At 44.0% G+C, this 21,029-nt stretch overlaps 1 protein-coding gene across 2 annotated transcripts in view; it reads left to right on the forward strand.

Annotated features, from left to right (window-relative positions):
• The window catches only part of Snx30 (sorting nexin family member 30), an 87,164-nt gene extending 66,345 nt beyond the window's left edge, over positions 1 to 20,819 (forward strand). Inside the window, exons 7-9 of one of the 2 annotated variants that reach the window (XM_090330443.1) lie at positions 2,952 to 3,038; positions 16,397 to 16,549; positions 18,581 to 20,819. In XM_090330443.1, coding sequence (XP_090186569.1) covers positions 2,952 to 3,038; positions 16,397 to 16,549; positions 18,581 to 18,640 — 300 coding nt within the window. In that variant the 3' untranslated portion in view covers positions 18,641 to 20,819. Of the gene's footprint in view, positions 1 to 2,951; positions 3,039 to 16,396; positions 16,550 to 16,860; positions 16,999 to 18,580 lie in introns of those variants that run through there. The other variant, XM_090330444.1, reaches the window with a different exon arrangement.
• Positions 20,820 to 21,029: the final 210 nt, after the last annotated feature.

Consider the following 21,029-nt stretch of genomic DNA (forward strand, 5'->3'; position numbering starts at 1 on the left):
TGAGTGCTGTCCAGGGATGCCAGCTAGTAGCACAGGTCCTTCGGTCACCCTGCTCCAGGGGGCGGCATTCTGGCCGCTTAGACAAGGCTAGGGCAGTACTCTCAGGACAGTGGGCCAGGTTTCCAGGAGGGAGAGGTATGCCTGCATCCTGTGGCCCCTGCTACCTTTGGGGATGAGGAAGGGGAGTTGGTACATCTCCTCTTCCTAGCCCTCCCCTGCCTAGGGCCTTGGCAACCTCAGTAGAGCATGATGGAGTAGAGCAAGGAACAGAAAGCCCTGCTGAGCTGGGTTCCAGGCACTGTCTGAAGAGCTCTGGTTATGAGATTCTTGTCTGTTGCATGCCCACAGGTGTCCGCCTTCTCACCCTGCCTCATACTGTGCTGAAAGGCCCTAGTAGGCCACATTCACAGCAGTAGGAAGGAAAGGTCTTGTCATTCTTGGTTTGCCATTCTTTATTCTCTGAGGAGGAGGAGAAGGAGGAGGAGGGGCGGGGAGGAGGGGGAGGGGGAGGAGAGGGAAGGGGAGGGGGAGGAGGGGGATAGTGAAGGAAAGGGGGAGGGGAGAGGGAGGAGGAAGAGGAGGAGAAGAACCCTTTGATGAAACCGATTTTTCTACAATGTCAATCAACAGTTTTTGATTCTTATAGTGGGGTCTTAGTAGCAGAGTTGACTTTAGGTAAAGTGAGGATTTAAATTTTTACTCAACCTCCTGTGGCACAGGCCTAAGAGCTCAAATTTCTCCCTGCAACCTCAGCTCCCAACTTCTTCATCTTAGTTCCATCTGAGGCTGAGACTGCTTCACCCCATTTAGTACTCACACTAGCAGGCTTGCTGCATGGTTTTAGAATTCTATCTTGGGCATATATTACTGTTACAGCACACACAGCCTCTCTCCTCTGGTTAGCACCTCTTCAGACTGAACCATCAGGTAGGCACTTGTTCTTTTCTGTACCTGATCCAGAGTCCTGGACAAATACTTGGACTGCATTTGTATGGATGACCTTTGGTGTCTGTGGGTCAGTAGGTCAAGGATATTGCCCCTGAGAAAGAACTACTCATGCTTTGCACTTCACTGTGTGATTTATTTCCCGCAATGCCTTCCAACTTCTGCTAAAGACACTGCCTTTCAACATATCTCAAATTTTTCACTTATCACTTACATTGATACATTCACTTAGCTTTTTGTGTAACAATTTGTTTTTAGGGTAACATTTTCATAAAATTAAGGTCAAAGAAGCAGATCATACAACAATTGAAACATAGCTGGCAGTAATGTGGGACTGACTGAGAGGTTCTGCATCAACTGAGCTATCAAAATGTTTATTTTGATTTTGTTTGCTATTTTTATCACATATAAAAGTATATAAATAAAACAGGCTTAGTGTAAGTAGCTAATAGATCAATCATAAATCCATCAGAAATCAATTCAATGGACTAAAGAGTCAAGAATACTTCTTAGGCCCGTTCTACAGGTGACTATAGGCATTAGTAGTATATTATATTCTTGAGATAGTCGTGAGAGAAGATTTTTATTGTTAAGTAGTTGTACAAAAAGGTTACTTACAGTTCTGTAACATTGTGAGTGCAATGCCTCTTGATTAGTGCCATGCTTTCCACCATTCTCCCTTCATTTCCCTCTCTTATCCCTACCCACAAGTCATCTAGTTAAATTTTTACATGGTTTACATAGAATATAACTTTATTTGCTTACCCTCCCTACATTTGTGTGTCCCTCAACCCTCTTATTGCCCATCCCCTCAAATGTTATTCTGCTTCCTGGAATTCATTTTGTTAAAACAGTTGATTAGTTGTTTAGAGAAGCTTCACCATTGGCTTTCTCCTCTGCAAGTATACACCCTCCTTTAAACAGTTTGTATGTATATGCATAGATCTTTATGTATGTGACATCTATGTTTGTATTTTAGATCTAGCATCCACATACGAGAGAAAGCTTGCATCATTTGTTTCTTTGAGCCTAACTTCACTTAACATAAATTTTTTCCTAGGTCCACTCATTTCCCTGCAAATGACATAATATTATGCTTTCTAATAGTTGAGTCAAATTCCTTTTGTATATATACCGCATATATATGTTCCTAATTCATGAGAGAATAGATTTTAATTGTTTTCATCGTAAAATATAGGTATTACGTATATTATCTGCATATATTATTTGCATGTATTATCTCAATTTAGCCATACCATAATACATATTGAAATAACCTGTTGTTCACAATAAATATGTGTATATGTATCATGTATATACTCTATATATGCTTCTTATCGGTTAAGATAAATGTTAATAATTAAGAACTGTATTGACATTTTTCCCATATATTTTTATTGTAATTAATAGAAGGGTTACATTATATTCACCAGATAGAAGGTGCATTATTTCACAAACATTGATACCCTTTCTCATGTCTTGGTCCCCATTTCCCTCCCCCCACCCTCACTCCTCATTTTGTTTTCCTCCCTTCCCTATCTGATTTCAAATAACCAAATACGCACATAAAGTGTTTACTGGGGTTTGAACTCAGGGCCTGTGCTTTTTATGCAGGGTCACTACCATTGAGCCATGCCTCTAGCTGACTTGGACTTTTGTGTGGAGTTCTGAGAAAGCCCTGCATTGGGATTGCAAATCTCCCTTTCTGTACAGCCAAGGCCCACCAGGGCAGTATGGCAGGGGAGGATGTGTTTCCTCTGGTTGCCCTTCCTTGTTGAATCTTTTATTCTGAGCATCAGGCTCTGTAAACCATTTCCTTTTCTTCTCCTTCAGTCTGCTTCCTTTCCTCAGTCCAAGTCACATATCACACTGCAGCTCCTAGCCCATAACCAAATTGTTCTGAAAGCATATGACTGAATCTGGAGTGCCATGATCAGGGGATGGCAGGGTGCCTGAGACCCTTTGTAGACCATGGGTTACATACTTGTCCTTTCTGCCTCCTACAGAGCGTGTTAAAGAAGAGGGACCAAGTTCAAGCTGAGTACGAAGCAAAACTGGAAGCTGTGGCTCTGAGAAAGGAAGACCGGCCCAAGGTCAGGGAAGACACCAGTGAGGGATGGGCTGCTGCAGACTGAAAACAATAATCACCCCGCTGGTGCTAGCTAATTCTCGTAGCCAGATCTGGATGGCAAAGGTGGTCAGTGCCAGCGGGGATGCTTTGATATTTCCTTCTTTTTGCTCTTCTCATTAGCCCATTTTGTTGTTGTTGTTGATGTTAGTGGGGCTTGAACTTAGGGCCTGGATGCTGTCTCTGAGCTTTTTCACTCAAGGCTTGTGCTCTACCACTTTGAGCCACAGGGACATTTCTGGATTCCTGGTAGTTAATTGGAGAAAAAGTCTCCTGGACTTTCTCAAGCCATGATCCTCAGATCTCAGCCTCCTGAGTAGCTAAGATTACAGATGTGAGCCACTGGCGCCCAGCCATTAGCTCATTTATTAATTGGGTTATTTCTTTAAGGGTTTATCTTAGGGGGCTTTAATTTTTTGAGCTTTAAATGTATTTTGGAAATGAGGCCCTCTTTTACTGTTGTTGTTGGTTGTAGGACTTGAACTCTGGGCTTGGGCATTGTCCCTGAGCTCTTCAGCTCAAGGCTACCACCCTACCCCTTGAGCCACAGTGCCACTTCCACTTCTGGTTTTCTGGTGGTTAACTGGGGATAAGAGCCTCACGGATTTTTAGTGCCCAGGCTGGCTTTGAGCCTCGATCCTCAGATCTCAGCCTCCTGAGTAGCTGGGATTACAGGCGTGAGCCACCGCTACCACCCACTAGGAGTGTAGTGTTTTTCCTCTCTCTTCCTTTAATGTTTTCATGGTCTACTGAGGTCCATTGAGGTCCATTTGGGTTTGATAACATTTGGAATTGATTTAGGTGCAGAGTGATATATAAGGATCTATCTTCAGTTTTCTGTATGTGGATAGCTGATTTTACCAGCACCATTTGTTGAAGAGGCTATCTTTTTTCCAACCTGTGTTTTTGTCTCCCTTTTCAAATATTAGGTGGCTGTAGGTCTGTGGGTTCATTTCTGGGTTTTCAGTTCTGTTCCATTGGTCCTGAGGCCTGTTCTTGTGCCAGTATCAAGATGTTTTTATTGGGTATTGATATTTCCCCGACATTGTTCTTCCTGCTAAGATTTTCTTTATTTTTTAAAGACTTGCAGCTCTGCCATTCATTGGCAGGACTTTCATTGAATAGCATTGTGGGAAAAGGGGAGAAAAGTTCAGATCGGGGCTCTCATGATAAGGTTCCTGGGTGACCGACAGACTCTTACTGACTCAGAAGCCAGAATAAAGCCCTCTGAAACTTTTATAGCAGCCCGCATTGCTGAAGTACTAGTTTGCCTGCTTGTTAGATTCAGTCTGTTTGCATCCAAAGGTTGCATGTGGGGCAAGCTTGTGCTACATATATATATAGCAGGGATAAAGGTTGGCTGGATTTTGAGGGGAAGAACAATGAACAGTGCTCCTTTACTGCCAGATCATTTAGAAAAGCTAGTTTTCCCAAACAAACACCAAACCCAAAATTTTGCTGCCCATAAAAACTTGAGAAAACTCAAGCAGCTTTTGGGTTCTAAACTCCTCAACATACCTAAGGGTTACTCAAGACTACAGAAACTTTTTTGTAAATGTGGGTTACCTCTGTACTATTTACCAAGGTAGAAAATAAAAATGAGACTTCTCCCATTCCCTCCCCAAGTTTCAGAAGCACTGACCTAACTCTTCTCTGCTATTTTTTCTGACTCTTGTGTTCTAGGTTGAGATTAGAGGGTGAAGGTTGAAAAAGCACATCTATTGTATTGTGTTCTTCTTTGCAGGCAGGACTAGAATCAAGCAGGGTACTAAAACCTCCATAGATAGATGGAATCTCATTATTCCTTAATAGTTTCAGTTTAGGTATCATCACTCACAAACTAAGCTCCACAATCACATAGCTACAACTGGCAGGGCTAGGATTATACCTGTAGTCTCACTATATACTCATGCAGCCGCCATTATGTTGTTGTACCTCTTTTGTGTTTGTTGTTGGATGTTTTATTTGTTCTCAAAGAAAGGATAGGGCTAAGGAATGTTGTAAAAGATGCAAGTTTCAAGGAAATAATTTGACATTAGAACTTTTCTTCCCTCCCCCCCTGGAAAGGAACCAGCTTTGCGAACCTCAGAGATGGCACTCCTTGCTTTTATATTGTGTCACATAATTACCATAGCAGTCATTCAAGTTCTAGAGAGGAGGCATTGTTCTTTCCACATTTCATAGGTGGGAGCAGTTCTGCAGGTTGCCTTGCCTCTCTGGTGCCAAATGTCTCTTGTGGTCCTCAGCAGGTGTATAATACATTTACTGTGCTGCCTGTCTGCACAAGCGCGGGAAGGCTGCCTGCGTCTTTTGGAAAACGGGGTAGAACTGGAACTCTTGTTGGCCAGTGCCTGTGACTTGGATCTCTTCCCTGCACCCCCCTCTTCTGCTTCTCTTGCCCTGGGGCTGTCAGCTTTCTTCCATGCTGTGGGCTACAAGGGAGCCAGTGATGGAAATGCAGCCAGGTGTGCAGCTGCCCCCGTCTCCTGCCACCTACCCACTTCCAAGTTTCTAGCTGTGATATTCTAGAACATACTACCATCTGCTTAGCCCACATCTCAGGCTTGTTAAAAGCATTGACATGGAATATTGTATTTTTATCTGTAACACTTTAGCCCCAGATATAAAGATGAATCACTTCATAAAAAGACAGATACTGTGGGATCTCACTTGCATGTGAAATCTAAAGAAGTTGACCTTGTAGAAACAGAGTGGAAGTGTCTGCCAGGGGATGGACAATGGGAAGATGTTGTCAAAGGTACATTCTGTCAGTTCAGAACAAACCTGGTCTGGGGAATCTCATATACAGCATGGTATGACATATTAATTTCATTATGATCTTCATTACTTAATGTATGTATCAAGTCATACAGCTTGAATATATATGATCTTTTTTTTTTTTTTTTTTTACCAGTCCTGGGGCTTGAACTTAAGGTCTGGGCACTATCCTTAGACAGTTTTTGCTCAAGGCTAGTGCTCTACCACTTGAGCCGCAGTGCCACTTTCACCTTTTTCTGTGTATGTGGTACTGAGGGATTGAACCCAGGGCTTCATGCATGCTAGGCGAGCGCTCTACCACTAGACTATGCTCCTCTCAGCCTGAATATATACAATTTTTTTGTCAGTTGTGGAACTTGAACTCTGGGCCTGGGCATTATCCCTGAGCTCTTCAGCTTAGAGCTACCAGCCTACCTCTGGGACTAGGTGCTGTCCTTGAGCTCTTTAGCTCAAGGCTACAGCCCTACCCCTTGAGCCACAGCACCACTTCTGGTTTTCTGGTAGTTAATTGGAGATAAAAGTCTCACGGACTTTTATGCCCAGGCTGGCTTTGAACTGCAGTCCTCACATCTTAGCCTCCTGAGTAGCTAAGATTATAGGCGTGAGCCACCACACCCTGCAATATATACCATTTTTATCCATTAAATACTTCATTTAAAAAAATTGGCCTTGGGGCTTGAATGCAGGGCCTAGGTACCATCTCTGAGCAATTTTGCTCAAGGTTAGTGCAATACTGCTTTGAGCCACAGCACCACTTGCAGTTTACTGGAGATAAAAGTTTCATGGACTTTCCTGTCTAGGGTAGGTTTGAATCACAATCCTCAGATCTCAGCCTTTTGAGAATCTAGGATTAAAAGCATGAGCCATTGGCACCCAGCTAATTAAATACTTAAGAGAGAACACCAAAACCCACTATTCTTGGCTAGGGAAGGAAGGAGAGCAAGCAAACAAGTAAGTTCTGTCCCTGGCCTGGTATGGGAATGAAAGATCCTTCCTTTACAGTTGTCAATTCAATAGTTCTGGCAGTGTTTTTATACACTTGACACTGAATACAGCTTCTTAAAAATCTAGTTTTGTCATTTAGTATGTTTTGCCTGTTCTGGTTATAATCTATTCCCAAAGACAAGCGGAAAGCTTAAAAGTAGCATAAGCATAAACAAGTCTTCATTGTATCCTTGCTGCCAGAAGCTCACACCAGCCCTATTGGAGCAGAGAACAGTTGATTTTGATTCCTAGGGCTTCCCAACCTTGTTGTGCTGGAGAGGGAGATTTCTCTTCCCTCAATGTTTTCCTGTCCACAGAGCTTATCTTCTTGGACACAGGCATTTCTTATTTGTTTTTTATGTTAGTACTGGAGCTTGAACTCAAGGCCTAGGTGCTATTTCTTGTTTTGTTTTTTTGCTCAAGGGTGGTGCTCTACCACTTGGCCTTTGGGTAGTTAAATGAATATAAGAATCTTATAGATTTTCCTGCCAGCTCTGGCTTTTTAAAAATTCCACTTGTGGGCCGGGAGTTTGGCCTAGTGGTAGAGTTCTTGCCTAGCATGCATGAAGACCTGGGTTCAATTCCTCAGTATCACATACACAGAAAAAAGCCAGAAGTGGTGCTGTGGTTCAAGTGGTAGAGCTCTAGCCTTGAGAAAGCCCAAGGACAGTGCTCAGGCACTGAGTTCAAGCCCAAGACTGGCAAAAAAAAAATTCATTTGTTTTTACTGACTAGTCAGTAAAGGTCCTATGTGCAGCTGCATCCTTTTTATCTTAGTCTTTCAGCTTCTAATAAGGTGGTGTGTCAGGCCACAGTTGATTTTACTACATATTTAACTGTCACAGTGTTTAAGGGCAAAGTAGACTACCACAGTGATGTGCTAGTGATGATTGTAGGGCAGCAAAATTTGTGCAGCCACTACAGGCTGAGGAAGGCTCAGGTCTGCCATAGTGTGGTGGGAAAAGCACAGGATTTAGAATTAATAGGCCCCAGGCTCAAAGCCCAGCTCTGTCCCCCAGCTTGGACCAGTTTGCTTGTTAGACTTGCTGACAGGGTAAATTCAGCATGGTATATGACCTAGCGACAGGTGTGCTTTTGAGCACGTAAAGTATCTCCAATGGGAATGCAAATGAAGGACTTTGTTGCCACCTCTATTTGGAAAATTTTTTTTTTATTTTGCTGTTTTCATACATTGATATTTTAAACTCGACAGACATTTAAGAAATGACCAACTTAAGGTTTTGCTCTGCATTGCTTAATGTGGTTTTGTGCTCACAGAACTCAAGCTGCTGTTGATGAAGTAAAGCCAAGAGGTCCGGAAGTGGGGTGGGGTGGGTGCTCCCCAAGGATACCACAGTTCTAATGGTGGTAACTGATTGTGGGAGCAAATTACTCACAGGTCTGAGGCAAGGCAGGAGAGGGGCCTGGGTTCCAGTTCATATAAGATTCAAGGAGTCTGGAGCTCATTAATTCATTTTGAGATGAAATCTTGAAAAAGTTGCCCTCCAAAGTAAGGAAATCTGATCTTTGCCAAGCCGTGGAATGGATCCAGAAGAAGGAAGTGGCCTCACAGCCTCCATGGCTCTCACTTCAAATTTCAAACTGGGTGGTGGACTTAGTTTGCAAGAATTTTGGGGTGAAGGAAGATGCCATGTGGCTCCAGCAGGGAGCTGGGAGCCCTGAGCCTGCTTAACCTGTGCTAAGGACTGGGAGTGATGATGCCTCTATAGCAGAGTGCAGTATTAGAGTGCAAAACTTCACATTTTGCTTTGTTTGGGACTTGAGAAAGCAGGCACTGATCTAGTTTATTCTCAGGCAAATGAAGCTATGGATTCTATGGTCTTCACTTTGCTTCTTGTAACTTTGAGAAATTAAAGGCACTTTGCAGGGGCTGATTGCCTGCTACCAGCTCCATCAGGACCAAATCCTGTTCCTCCTCCAGCTTGACCCGCTGTAGAAGCTCTGGCGAATACCAAAGCTATTATTGGAAACAAGGATGAGGAATTGTACTGAAAACTGACAGGATATCAACTACTCTGGTGGAGAGAGCTTTTCCATTGTAATCATGCTTGCATTTGGCCATTTGAGTGCTAACAAATTAGTAAAAAAGAATGGATGCTGAGCCAGCCTATAATTCTAGTTACTCAGGAGGCTGAGATCTGAGAATCATGCTTCAAAGTCAGCCCGGGCACTGAAGTCCTTGAGACTCTTATCTCAAATTAATCACCAGAAAACCGGAAGTGGTGATATGGCTCAAGAGGTAGGGCTGTAGCCTTGAGCTGAAGAACTCAGGGACAGTGCCAGGGCCCAGAGTTCAAGTCCCATCACATACACACACACACACACACACACACACAAATTAAAAAGTAATAAAGAGGGGGTGGGAAGGGACTATTTTAGGCCCTGACCTTGTAAGTTCTCACTGTGGGTGTAGTATCAGGTGAAGAAACTGTTTGAAATGGAGTGTGTGAGAGTGGAGGCATGGAGGCATGAAAGCATGTGGGAAGGTAAGCAGGCATGCCAGTGTGAGGGAGAGTGGGGGTGGCATGTGAAGAAGGATGGATGGGAACAGAGGTGGAAAGATGGCAAGTAGGAATCCAGTTCATGCAGATAAACCTCTTCAAAGCTATGCACCTTTTCTGGGTGTCAGTGGCTCACACCTCTAATCCAACCTACTCAGGAGGCTGAGATCTGAGGATCTCAGTTCAAAGTCAGCCCAGGCAGGAAAGTTCATGAGACTCTTAGCTCTAATAAACTACTTAAAAAAAAAAAAGCTGCAACTGTGGCTCAAGTTGTGGAATACTAGCCTTTAGCAAAAAAAGCTCAGGGACAGCACCCAGGCCCCAAGTTCAAGACCCAGAACTGCTTTCCCCGCCCCCAAAGCTGTGCACCTTTAAAGGCTTTTAGAATTACTAGGAGGGCTAATCTTCCAGACTGGGTAAGATGTGGAGCAGCAAGAACTCTGGGTAAGGCACCATGAAGAGACTTACCAGTCTGGAGCTTGTCCAGACTGAAGAATGAAGCATGAGGATTCCTTGTATCCAGACACATGTGGCAAGCAGAGAGAGCGCTTTCCCCATTCCTTCCAGGATATCTGTGGTCTCAGGCTGGGTTGGAGAAGCCAGACATACTCAGCTGAAGAGGGAATAAACTTGTCATCTTTTGTGGTTATTCCCATGGCACAGTCAGGGATTGACACTGACCAAATAAGGAACTGGGGTTGGCATCTTCACTCCTTGCTATAGGTGCTCCTAGCAGTCTTTCCTCACTGAGAGCAAGCCCTGGCTTCTGGAAGCATGAAGAGATGGATGGGGAGGGATGGAGAGCGGGGCAGTGAAGTGACCTTCGGTCTCTGACTCCTTAGATTCTCCTCAGTACCATTCAGGGGGACTGTGGCTCTTGGCTCTCCTTGTACATCTTCTCTTCTCTCATTTGAATCGCTCACTTCTCCCATCTGAGTTGCTCTCTTCTCCGTTTCTCCCACCCGCCAGTCTTAGAAGTTTGCTCAGTGTTTTCCCAACTTTTATCTCACAGCTCACACAGAAACTGAAATAATGTACAGCACACAGGGATAAGCACAGGAGATTGCTTGAAGCTGGAGGTGACTAACCTGGGGGCTCAGGCTCCCCCAAAGAGTTATTGGAGTCAGGGCCGGGAGTTTGGCCTAGTGGTAGAGTGCCTGCCTAGCATACACGAAGACCCGGGTTCAATTCCTTGGTACCACATACATAGAAAAAAAGCCAGAAGTAGTGCTGAGGCTCAAGGGGTAGAGCTCTAGCCTTGAGAAAGTCCAAGGACAGTGCTCAGGCCCTGAGCTCAAGCCCAGGACTGGCAAAAAAAAAAAAAAAGAGTTATTGGAGTCAGTATTGCAGCCATTCACCAGAAAGTCAGGAGGCTTGCAGGGTGCTGGTGGCTGAGATCTGAAGATTGCAGTTCATAGCCAGCCTAGGCAGGAAAATCGATGAAGCTTTTATCTCCACTTTACCTCTAGAAAACCAGAAGTGGAACTGTGATTCAAAGTGGTAGAGCACTAGCCTTGAGCAAAATAGCTTGGGGACAGCAAGGGAAGATGAGACGGCTCTACTCCCTGCTCACTTGCAGTGTGGCTGAGAAGGCCTCCATCTTGAAACAGTCTGTCCCTGGTCTGCAGACTTACCTTATAGAAACTATAAGCTTCCCTCTCCAAAAGCAGTCGTTAACCTACTGTTGTCATGGGAAGAGATAAGGAGACAGCTCTGGAAAGGAAACTTAGGCGCAGATTTATTGGCTAGGGCCTGGACATGCTCAAGAATACATTTTTTTTCTTTTACAAATATTGTTTATTTTAAGGAGGCTGGTACAGACAGTGTCCATTTAAAACCCATGTCCCAGGCCAAAGGTACAAATAAAATCAAAAGGAGCAGTGTTCTGTTGTGTACACTTCTTCATGAACAACTTTATTAACTTCTAATGAAAATTAGAACTTTGCTGGGTTCTTCTGACAAGATTATTTTTTTAAATCTTAAAACACTTTCTCTTCAGTGAAGCCATCTTTGGAGTAAAGCATCCCTCTTACCCTGTCTGCTAGCTTGATTCCAATCCTGATATATTCCTCTTCTTTTGGTCCAAACCCCCAGACTTTAACAAGTAGCTTCAAGTTAAGGAAAGGTCATTTTCCCACAGTTCAGTTCTAGGCAAGCACTCTACCACTAGGCCAAACTCCTGGCCCCACCCACAGTTCAGTTCTATGAAAAACTTCCGTCTACCACTGAAAGTCATAGTCCAGAAGTGAAGCAGTCACATGCTAGAACTTCAGTGCCAATTGGAAAGTCTGTGAACACTCACATTGGTTGATCTTACCTAAGATTGCAGTCCTGAAAAGTGGCCTCTCTGTGCACATACGTCATTTTTTAAAATGAGAGGGCAATGTGAAGGGGGCTGAGGTTTGATCACCAAAAATCAGCACAAGGAAAACAAATGATAATGAATAATTCAAGAATACATTTTTAAAATAACTGTTGAGTGAATTCGAGCTACCACTCTGCACCTTAACACACACACAACTCACATTCTTATCCCATCCAAGCCTTTCCCAGCACTTCAACAACCCAAATTCTGTGGTGAAAATTCTTTTGAGAGAGGGGAACCCATGTGAAAAGTGCAGTTTTGCTTTGGAAGTTTTTGCCTTTTGGGTTCTTATCTAGAAATGTTTTGTTATACTTGGTGACTTGGGATAAGCAATACGCACCCATTGGTTGGCTAGTCTCATCTCAGTATCCTTCAGACACAAAGTAGCTTGACTAACAATACCTCAGTCACAAAACCTAGAACGTTGGGCTAGAAGGACTATTGGATGTTACTAGTCAAAACATTGTCTCAGAGACACAAGGCAAGAAATCAAAGTGAGAATGCATCCCTGAAAGTCAGTGCCAGTGGCCTCTTGCTCCTACAGTTGGGCAACTGCACAGCTGGTCACCTTGGACAGCTGACCCAATTTCTTTCCCTGTCTTTTTTTTTAAGTGCTTCTCTTGCCTCCAGTTCTCTCCATCTCTGGAGTTTTCTGGCTCTCTTCTCTTTCTTCCATTCACTTCCTACCCCTTCTGGCCCACCTATGTTGATGGTTCTTTGTTAAATTTTTTATTAATTCCATAAATGCAGTAAGCCTCCACATATGTCTACTTGTGGTGTCCATGGTGCCCTGTTTTTCTTTTCTTTCTTTTCCTTCCTTCCTTCCTTCCTTCCTTCCTTCCTTCCTTCCTTATTTATTTATTTATTTATTTATTTTTGCTCAGTCATGGGCTTGACTCTGGGCCTGGGTGCTGTTTCTGTGCTCTTCAGCTCAAGGCTACTGCTCTATCACTTGAGCCACAGCGCCACTTCCGATTTTCTGGCGGGTTAAGTGGATAAGAGTCTCATGGACTTTTATACCCGAGCTGGCTTTAAACTACTGTCCTCAAATCTCAGCCTCCTGGGTAGCTAGGATTACCAGCACCCAGCCATATTTTTTTTCTTATATTAAAAAATTAGAGTTGTAGCAAGGTATTAGAACACAAATTGACCATCTTACCCATTTTTAAGTGTACATCTCCTAAGTGTTAAGTACATCCACGCTCTTGCACAGCCAACCTTTAGAATTCTTTATCTGGCAGAACTGAAACCATCTATTAAGCAATTTCCCATTACCCCAACCCCCAGCCCTGAGGACCACAGTTCTCCTTTCTATTTCTGACTTTGACTAGTCTAAGTACTTAATGTAAATGGGGTATTGTCCTGTGAATGGCTGCTTTCACCTAGCACAAAGCACTCGGGGTTCATCAATGCTGTGGCATGTGTAGAATGTCCTTTTTAAGGTAGAATGTTCTTTTTAAGACAGAATGAACCCCATAGTGCATATGCCACATTTTCTTTATCCATCTATCCATCAACATTCTGTTTGCTTCTGCCCTTGGATATTATATAAATAATGCTGCTATGAACATGAGTACACAGATATTTCTCTGAGACCCTGCTTTTAGTTATTTTGGATATATACTTGGAAGGAAAATCCAGCAGGATTTTGAGGTGATTCTGCTTTAAATATCTGGAGGAACATCCATAGCATTTTCTGTAAGGGTTGCACCAGTTTGCATTCTTACTGCAGTACACAAGAGTTCCAATTTTCCCTCATGACTGCCAGTACTTGTTATTTTTTTCATAGTAAACAGCCTTCTTGATAGATATGGGCTGACAGCTCACTGTCAGTTGCTTTGCAGAGTTTCTCTAATGATTAATGTTGCTGAGCATCTTACATGTGCTTTTTGTCCCTATTGGTGGTACTGTTGTCATTGTGTCACTCAGAAATTTAGGACTCTGTATCTTATTTCACACAGGCAGTTGATTACCAACTCTGTCAATTATTTTCACCAGCTCAGTTTAAGCCATCTTCTGGCTTTTATGGCCACCGCCCTGGGTCCAGGTGCCTGGTTAAACTTCATGCCAACTTGTAGTTTGGTACTGACTCATCTCTGATGTCTGATGAAATCGCAAGGTGGGGTACCATGAGTGAAAGATTGGCATAAAGTAGGAAATAACCTAGATTTTTTTTTTGCCAGTCCTGGGGCTTGAACTCAGGGCTTAAGTGCTGTTCTTAAGCTTTCTCAAGGCTAGAGCTCTACCACTTGAGCCACAGCACCATTTCTGGCTTTTCTTTTCTATGTATGCGGTACTGAGGAATCAAACCCAGGTCTTCGTGCCGCTAGGCCATACTCCCAGGCCTTAACTTAGATTATTTATTTTTATTAAAGAATTTATTAACATTGATTTTTATATCATATTTCAAATGACATGTTTAACAAACAAGTATTCAAGAAGGGAATCTCTATATACAATCACAGGCACTTAGTTTTTAGAATATAATTAAATTTAGGCTAAGGGTTTATATATCATAGATGTATATTAATCAATGTAATAGAACATGTCTATAGAGTCATAAGTTTTTATGTCTATGTCGTTGTGTTTATATTTCCCATTCCATGTCCATATCATTGGGTATGCAAATGGAAAAAAAGAGAAACTTTATGTCACACAAAGTGAAATGAAATGTTCTTGACCTGAAGGGATGTGCGAATGATGATAGGTTCTTCAGTGACCAGCACTCACAACAGCACCCTAGAAGGACCTGTCCATCATCAGAACTGTTTGCTTGCTCAAGGAGGCCAGGTCCTTCACCTCATCAGGCTGAGATGGAAGTGCCCGTAACCTCTCACCCCAGTGTCCAGGCTTTTCTCTTTCTAGAGTTCACTGAAGACAGAACCTGTCTGTTGACATCAACGGTTTTCTATTCCTTGGGGCCAAGATGGAGTAGGTTATAGAAATGATTATTTTCTAAGTGGAGAAACCACAACTATACTTTTGATTCTTAGTTGTGGGTCAACACAATTCTATCTCTAGAACAAATTCTGGAAACCTTTCCTAGATAAATCCTCTGAATCAGAGACCCTCCCAAAAGTCTGTCTATTCTCCTAGGCTTCAACAGTTTCTCTTTCCAAACTCGGTGTTTTGCTGCTCCTGCACAAGCAAACAGGAAGTTGTTGGTAGGCACTTCTACTGAGTTGCTCTTGGGAAAGAAGCAGAGCAAGGGGACTGGCTGAGCCACATGGGAGGCTGGCTGCCAGGCACCAGGGTTCTCTCCACCTCATCTGTTGAAGCTGATTTGCTAGGTGTTTGTGGGAAAGTTGCTCAGGAAAACTAGGACACTCTGTTTTCATTCCATGTTCCTCCATGGTGACTAACAGCAGTAGGTGAGTGAACAGGGAAAGGCCTGAGTGACTTCAGTCTTTTTTCTTCTTCCAGAAGCTTAAGTGCTTTGAAGATAAACAGGGATGCTTTTTCCCTTGTAGAAGTTCTTCTTCTTGAGGTGCCAGGATGCCTAGTGATGACGTTCTCTACAACTCGCCCTTCTCTCTCAAGGTTTAGTTCTCATTCCAGGCAGTTGAGCCCACTTTCCAGACCACACTACTTCCCTTGCTCCTGTGTCCTGCAGCTGCCCCAACCTGGTCTCCACTAACCCAGAGGTGTTAGAGCCCTGGGCTTGCCGTGTGGGCATTGTTCTGGTTCATTCCCTTCTTGCTCAGGAAGTTTATGAGTTAACTCCCTTGAGTGGTTGAGATTGACTGGTGGTGATCTCAGCCTATTTGCTGTTGGGAAGTGCTCAGCCAGGCAGCGGGGCATGTTCATGCATGGCCCTCCTGAGGGCCCCCACAGAGCGCTTGGGTTAGGACAGAAGCTGGCTTTAAGACCTGTAGGGTCTCCAGCCCTGTGGGATGGCTGGAACTCACCCCAGAAAAGTGAAAATTGTGAAGTTCAAATGGTAATTATTCCTTTTTGAGAAACTCTTCAGAATCTCTTTAAGAAAAATTTCTTTTTTTTCTTTTACCTGTTTTGTTTTTCTTCTTGATATTTCTAACCCTTTGGATTCATATAAGTAATTTTTTCTGTCATTTTGTTAGATTTTTAAAAATTGTACCTCTGTTTCTGATTATCTGTTACCAAGTCTACAATTGATTTGGAATGTGGAGTTTGGAGGAAGAAGCTGGCTGGTGGTCTTCTTTCTGTAGTCAGTTTTATGATTAATAAGGAAAGGATTTCAGTATCACAAGTATGGGGAATCACATGAGTTGGGAAAACCTATCTTCTAGTTCTGATGAGATACAAGAGAGCAGCAGATCGTGCACAGCTTGGCTGTGTGCAAAGGCTGTGCCCACTTTTAAGTATGGAGAGTAAATCTAAAAGGACACAGAGATATCTGACTCTGAGCTGCCTAGTTTTTTCCCATCCCGTTTGTTAATGGCAAAAGGGGGTGGTGCCCATCTATTTCTCCTATGCTAGATGGGTATGAAATTTGGGTAAGAATAATGCTTTGCTTTCACACTCCTTAGGCCCCTAAACCCAAGACTCTGTTCAAATAGGTGCCCCCAGAGGAAAGAGCATGTGGATGGTATTTTAATGTAGAATTTTGGCCTCCCACAAAGTGCCATTTTGGCACTTGAGGCAAGAGAAGCTAGTCCCACATACAAAGACCTTACATCTTCCTCTACCTTCTAGGTGCCTGCAGATGTGGAGAAATGTCAGGATCGGATGGAGTGCTTCAATGCTGACCTGAAAGCTGACATGGAGAGATGGCAGAACAACAAGCGGCAGGACTTCCGGCAGTTGCTCATGGGCTTGGCTGACAAGAACATCCAGTATTATGAGAAGGTAAATAGTGAGCCCAACAAGACTAAACTTTGTATAGACAGAGGCTTTGGGGGAGGGCCTGCCCCCAACCCAGGTGCAGGGGTCCACTTGTCCATCTGCTTCCCTGCACCCTCACCCATTGTGCCGAGTTGGGGAGCAGAGAGAGGTACTCTCAGACTCTTCCTTGCACATCTGCTAGAAGAGGAGCATTTCATCTCCTGCTCTTTGGTCCCAGCAGCTGGTTGCTTCCTAAAGTCATGCCTCCATTGCAGGGGAGTGGCCAGTTAGTGTAATTTGGGCTTAATTAACCCTGCCTGTGGTTCCATACACAGACTCATCACTTTTGTTGTGCTGAAGACTCTTCGATCATCTAGCCAAGGCCTTTTCCCACAGCACTATTTATTTATGACAGACTGTAAAGTCCTGCTTCTAACAACCTACAATAAAGGTACATGAGAGTACAAAGAAGAGCAATTCTATTAGTACTTTTATTCATGGGTTTCCAAGACCTGTGGACCTCAGGTTAAGCACCCATACATACTCATACACATGACTCCCACCAAACTATAGTGCCCCCTCCTGAGGCAATCTTTGCTTCTAAATCATTTCTACCCATGAATCCTGATATTCCTTAAAGGCCTAAAGTTAGAATTGTCGTATTGAATCAGGCACAGTGAGACATATCTGTAATCTCAGCTACTTTGTAGGGCAGAAATAAAGTGCTAGAGAGCTTGATCAAGTGGTAAAGTGGTGGTTAGCAAGCATAATTCCCTGAGTTCAAGCTCCATTATCACCCCTCCCCACAAAAGAAAGGCCTGATCATAGTTAACTCGTAACAAACAGCCTTAAAGTCAAACTTTTGGAGATAGGATCATCTGTCAGTATATTTATGGATATCAACTTCACCCCTACACCACGTGTAGGAAACGTGCTCTTGTGGTAGGCCAGAAGAACCTATCTGTTCTAAGGACTTAGTTGGTCTAGCTGCTGCTCAGAGGTGGTATGTCTGCACCTTTGCCAGTTCCCTGACCCATCAGGTGATGGGGAACAGCTGTTCAAAGCCTGCTCCTCTCCTCACCACCATTACCATGAACCCTGCCACGGTCTCAGATGGGGGCTCTGGACTGGATGCTTTACATGTGCATAACGTTAACTGTTATAGGCAAGAGGGTTTTATGATCTTCATTTGAAAGCTGAAGAAACTCATCCAGGTTTAAAAACTGCCCATGGTGACAGGCTGTAAGTGAATGAATGAGGATTATGGAAGTAATGGGTCCACAAACCTGGATGGTTCCCACACATCACTCAGCAGTAACCAGCACCTCTGGGAACATGCTGTTCCACCATGGCTGTGCAGTTAAGCAAGGTTCCCCTCGGCACCTCTGTTTCCTCATCTGTAAGATGGATCTAATGTGCTGAGCCAGCCCTCCCCCTCCCTTTATAAAGGGGCTGCTTAAAGACCTGGCTAGCATCTTTCAAGCTCCTGGCCTGTCACAGGATCTGGAATGAAAGAGCTGAATGTGCTGGAAAGAACCTCAGTTTGCATTCGTTGTAGAACCATGAATTACAAGATAAATATGATAGTTAACAGTGTTTGGACAAAATAAAACTCAGTTGTTAGGGCTCCATCCCTCCTCTATTTTGAGACATCCAGAAGTGGTTCGCGTAAGCAAATTTGAGGTTGGTGGGGCAGAGCAGAGGCACCACCTCTGACTCATGTGGCTGGCCTGTCTACATCTTTTTGCAAGCCCTACCCACACCTCAACCCAGTCATACTGAGAACCTTTAGGTCTCATCAAGAGCTCCTGCCACGATTGTTTATGCTTTTTCAAGGGAAAGATTTTCTTCCAGTGAATCCTGGATTCACTGGCTATAAGCTTCATGCACGTTTCTGGCAGCGTATTAGCCTATTTAGGGACTCTATTGTCGTTCATAAAGACACCTGTGGCCTCCCTTGTTGACAGTAGTACGGCGAACACATGTGGGAGCCACTAAAACAGAGGTGGCTGGCTGTGAGGTCTGGAGCTGATCCTCTGACTGTTGTCGTTTCAGTGCCTCATGGCGTGGGAGTCAATTATTCCATTGCTACAAGAGAAACAAGAGGCCAAATAGGCACCTCCTTGGGACAGAGACTCTGCTACCCACACAGGGCATGGCACCCAAATGTCCCTGCAGTGTCGGAGAGGTGGTGTTGGGAAAACGACACAGAAGCACCTCCAGTTTGTGTATTTTCTTCCTCCCCTGCACCTGCAGTTGTTTTCCATTAGTATTTATTCCTTGGTGGAGCCTGCCAGACCATAATCATCTCTCCGCAGAAGCATACTTCCGTGTTGTGAAGGAACCTCCTCGATGAACACTATGAAGACTTGAAACCGAGGGGCACCATGGCCCACAGCTGGCATTGTGACGTCTTAGGAGCTTCTGCTCGGTGATAGCAGAGTTGCCTGTTGTGGGAAAGAACTCAGGTCCCGCTTTTTGAGGACACCAGGAGGCATGAAGAGAAGGGATCTGGGGATTGTTGGAGAGACCTAGTGGCTCTGACCTGAGCCCTGTGGGCACTAACTTGTCTCAGCCTAGACAGAGGCATGAGCACCTCCAGGAAAGTCCTTAATTTACAGTGGCCTGTAGCCTGAGTGTGGCCTGTGTCTGTGATGAGTGACATGTATTTTCTTGTTTCTGGTTCACATGGGCCACTTAAGCCAGTGTGTGTGTGTGTGTGTGTGTGTGTGTGTGTGTGTGTGCGCGTGCGTGTGTGTGTGCGCGCATCCATGCTTGAGTGAGCAAGCCAGCGTCCTCGTCCTCTCGTGACGCCTCCAGAAGCAGAGGGGCATTCTCCCCAGATCAGAAAGTTTTCGTATAAAATGGAAAAAAAAAAAAAAAGAAAAGGTGCATTTTTCTCTGTGAAGGTCTTGAGTGTTTTTCTTCTATTTGTTAATTGTCATCAGGCCAAAACCTATTAGGAATAGCTATTGTTTTGCAAAGGAGGTCCTCTGTTGTTGAGAGTAGTGGGCCTAAGCCAGGCCCACATCCAGTGTCTGCTTTTGCAATTTGCCTTTACCTCACCAAGAACACCTACTTTGATATTTCCTGCCATGCCTACCAAATATTTGGGCAGCCTTTTGGTGAGAGGGCTAGTATGTTGTGCTGTTATGACACAGTCAAAATGTGCAAACTCAGTGTGAATGTTCTACATAAAGTGCTTTATTTAACTCTTAACATTTCCTGGTCAGAAAGAACACTACTTATAGGGGCCTCAAAGATGATGTGTGATCTTGCTTTGCTTGTAGTTAGTCTCAATTTACAGCCAAATTCCTGGAGACTGCCAGCTGTGTTTTAAAGTCTTCATTTCCAACTGTTACCAGATTTTCTTTCCAAATCGTCACAAAACCAAATCGCTCTGCTCATTGTCCTTCTCCTGAAAAGAAACTCCATGTGTCATGTGTTCATTCATCCCTTTAGAACTCTAAATCAGATAACTGGTAGGGGTTTTATTTTGTTTAGATGAAGCAGTTACTGCCTTGTGTACAAGTTAACCTGCAAATGCCAATCAACATGCAGTATGTTGAGGTCACTCACTCTATTGCACGGCCCAGTTGACCATGTGTCGGCCACAGCTGAGACATCAGGTAGACAAAAACAGTTCTGTTCTTTTTCATGTTGAAATGGTCATGTCCTGTCAGTTGGTACTTACCTGTACTGCTAACTTTCATCTGTGCCATTCTAAAATCCTTTGATGTGAATTTTCAGTTTGGTACAAATAGAAACGAAGCACTGGAGCAGAAGGGTAAGAACAGCTCATGTGCTTGCCCCATCTCCAGTGTCTCAGCATTTCATTCTACCTCTAAGCCGTGGTGTTGGTGTGAGTATGGATGTGTGGGTCCAGCCTCAGCACGCTGATCATACCAGGTGCGATCTGGCACCAGGCTTGATCCAGCAGCAGCATCTTTGGAATACCCTTGGATGTTTTGCCTGGTGGAATGTGCACTTGCAAAATGATGCTTGGAAAGAGCTGTGGGAAACGTTACAAGGAGAGTAGAATGTAGCTGAAGGCTAGCTAGTTAAGGGACATGGCAGGGCTGGGAGTTTGGCCTAGTGGTAGAGTACTTGCCTAGCATCCACAAAGACCCGGGTTTGATTCCTCAATACCACATACATAGGAAAAAGCTAGAAGTGGTACAGTGGCTCAAGTGGCAGAGCACTAGCCTTGAGAAAGCCCAAGGACAGTGCTCAGGCCCTGAGCTCAAGCCCCGGACTGAAAAAAAAAAAAAAAAAAAAAAAGGATCATGGCAGCCCCTTAGCCCCTTCAAAGCAGCAGTGGACTGTGCACTAGAAGGGAAGGGTTCTAGGGTTCACAGTTCTTTCCTCTCATCACGGGAGACAGCACTGGCTCTGGAGGGACTGCCTAGCTTTGAAGGCACATTGAGATTTTGTCTTGCTGTTTGTTTTGCTTCCTATGACATTCCTGTGCCTCAAGATACAGGAATAGTTGGAGAATGAAAAC

The sequence above is a fragment of the Megascapheus bottae genome, chromosome 3 (assembly GCF_031878675.1).
Source record: "Megascapheus bottae isolate mThoBot1 chromosome 3, mThoBot2.hap1, whole genome shotgun sequence".
In the NCBI taxonomy this organism is placed as follows: domain Eukaryota; kingdom Metazoa; phylum Chordata; class Mammalia; order Rodentia; family Geomyidae; genus Megascapheus; species Megascapheus bottae.